General features: G+C 43.6%; 1 protein-coding gene across 1 annotated transcript in view; it reads left to right on the top strand.

Moving 5' to 3' along the window:
- msmo1 (methylsterol monooxygenase 1) overlaps positions 1-1,703 on the top strand; it is a 16,158-nt gene extending 14,455 nt beyond the window's left edge. The window contains exon 7 of the mRNA XM_055910404.1: positions 843-1,703. Coding sequence (XP_055766379.1) covers positions 843-1,023 — 181 coding nt within the window. The 3' untranslated portion in view covers positions 1,024-1,703. The remainder of the gene's footprint in view (positions 1-842) is intronic.
- Positions 1,704-2,697: the final 994 nt, after the last annotated feature.

The following is a 2,697-nucleotide window of genomic DNA, read 5'->3' as shown; positions in this document are numbered from 1 at the left end:
ACTTTCTCTCTTCCTTTACTCTCCTCCCTCCCTCCTCACTTCCTTTCCTCTCCTCCCTATCTCCTCACTTCCTTTCTCTCTTCCTTTCTTCTCCTCCCTCCCTCTCTCCTCACTTCCTTTCTCTCTTCCTTTCCTCTCCTCTCTCTCCTCTATCCTCCCTCCCTCCTCACTCCCCCTCTCCTCCACTCTCCTCCCTCTCTCCTTTCTCTCTTCCTTTCCTCTCCTCCCTCTCCTCTATCCTCCCTCTCTCCTCACTCCCTCTCTCCTCCTCTCTCCTCCCTCCCTCCCTCCTCTATCCTCCCTCCCTCTCACCTCCTCTCTCTCTCCCTCCCGTCCTCCCTCCCTCTGTCCTCCTCCTCTCCTCTCCTCTCCCTCTCTCCTCCCCTCTCCCCTCCCTCTCCCCTCCCTCTCTCCTCCCCTCTGTCCTCCCCTCTCCCTCTCCTCTCCTCTCCTCTCCTCTCCTCTCCTCTCCTCTCCTCTCCTCTCCTCTCCTCCCTCTCTCCTCCCTCTCTCCTCCCTCCTCTATCCTCCCTCCCTCTCACCTCCTCTCTCTCTCCCTCCCGTCCTCCCTCCCTCTGTCCTCCTCCTCTCCTCTCCTCTCCCTCTCTCCTCCCCTCTGTCCTCCCCTCTCCTCCTCCCTCGCTCTCTCCTCTCTCTCTCTCTCCCCTCCCTCTCTCCTCCCCTCTGTCCTCCCCTCTCCCTCTCCTCTCCTCTCCTCTCCTCTCCTCTCCTCTCCTCTCCTCTCCTCTCCTCTCCTCTCCTCTCCTCTCCTCCCTCTCTCCTCCTCTCTCTCCCTCCCCTCTCTCCTCCTCTCCCTCCTCTCTCCCCTCTCCTCTCTCCAGTGGGTATGACATCCCTCTCAACCCTCTCCACCTGATCCCGTTCTATGCCGGAGCTCGTTTCCATGACTTCCACCATATGAACTTCGTAGGGAACTACGCCTCAACCTTTACCTGGTGGGACAAGATACTGCACACTGACTCCCAGTACAACAGACACATGATGAGCAAGAAGGACCAGTAAACAGACCCTCACACAGACACACGGACGCAGACACACGGACGCAGACACACGGACGCAGACACACGGACAGACGTAAATTCTCACACACGCAGACAGACACACACACACAAACACATGCACTTATGAATGCACGCTTAAACACACTTCATGAAGGTCAGAACTGGACTCCTGAGTGTGCAGTGCCTTGTGAGAAAAGAACACACTGAAATAGAGTAGAACAGTCTTGACCAATAACATCAGCCCTTGTCTGCTCTTGACCAATAACATCAGCCCTTGTCTGGTCTTGACCAATAACAACCAGGATTGGGGTCAAATTCCATTTAAATTTCAGTCAATTCAGGAAGTTCACAAACATTCCAAATCTAATTATCTTCAAAACTTTTAAATTAGGAACATTTTGAGTTTGAATTGGAGTTTGGTTCACTTTGTGAATCGTCTGTAATTTAAATTGACCCTGATAACATCAGACATGCTGGGGGTTTCAGGCTGGTTTTCTGGTTAAGCACTTTGTGACATCTGCTGAGGCTTTATAAATACATTTGATTGATTGATTGATTGTCTGGTCTTGACCAATAGCATCAGGCCGTTGTCCCTGAATAAAAACATTATCCTGGTGAGATTATTATTATTAATGATGTGTTTTTCTTCACTTTTCATTGTAATTAAAACATTTTTTACGAGTTGGATTCATTGAAGCACTTTACTTCCATTTTATGGGTCTGGATCAGTTCAGTAAGGTTCTAGAATATTAGTTCAGTAAGGTTCTAGAATATCAGTTCAGTAAGGTTCTAGAATATCAGTTCAGTGAGGTTCTAGAATATCAGTTCAGCAAGGTTCTAGAATATCAGTTCAGTGAGGTTCTAGAATATCAGTTCAGGTAAGGTTCTAGAATATCAGTTCAGGTAAGGTTCTAGAATATCAGTTCAGTAAAGTTCTAGAATATCAGTTCAGTAAGGTTCTAGAATATATGTTCAGTAAAGTTCTAGAATATCAGTTCAGTAAGGTTCTAGAATATCAGTTCAGTAAGGTTGTAGAATATATGTTCAGTAAAGTTCTAGAATATCAGTTCAGTAAGGTTCTAGAATATATATTCAGTAAAGTTCTAGAATATCAGTTCAGTAAGGTTCTAGAATATATGTTCAGTACGGTTCTAGAATATCAGTTCAGTACGGTTCTACACTCTTAGAAAAAAGGGTTCCGAAAGGGTTCTTCGGCTGTCCCCATTGAAGAACCCTTTATAAAATCTCAAATATAAAATATATTTTGATTTGTTTAAAAAAATGATGGTTACTACATGATTCCATATTTGAAATTTCATAGTTTTGATGTCTTCACTATTATTCTGTAAAAAAAGTAGAAATATAGAAAAACCTTGAATGAGTAGATATCCAATCTTTTTACTGGTACTGTATGTATATACTATATACCCATTCAGTCTATAATATACCAACTCACATATAGATACTATATACCCATTCAGTCTATAATATACCAACTCATATATAGATAATATATACCCAATCAGTCTATAATAGACCAACTCATATATAGATACTATATACCCATTCAGTCTATAATATACCAACTCATATATAGATACTATATACCCATTCAGTCTATAGGTCTATAATATACCAACTCATATATAGATACTATATACCCATTCAGTCTATA

Source organism: Salvelinus fontinalis, unplaced genomic scaffold (genome assembly GCF_029448725.1).
Source record: "Salvelinus fontinalis isolate EN_2023a unplaced genomic scaffold, ASM2944872v1 scaffold_0008, whole genome shotgun sequence".
In the NCBI taxonomy this organism is placed as follows: Eukaryota; Metazoa; Chordata; class Actinopteri; order Salmoniformes; family Salmonidae; genus Salvelinus; species Salvelinus fontinalis.
Note: the sequence above shows the minus strand (reverse complement) of the source record. Positions and strands in the feature narration are given on the sequence as shown.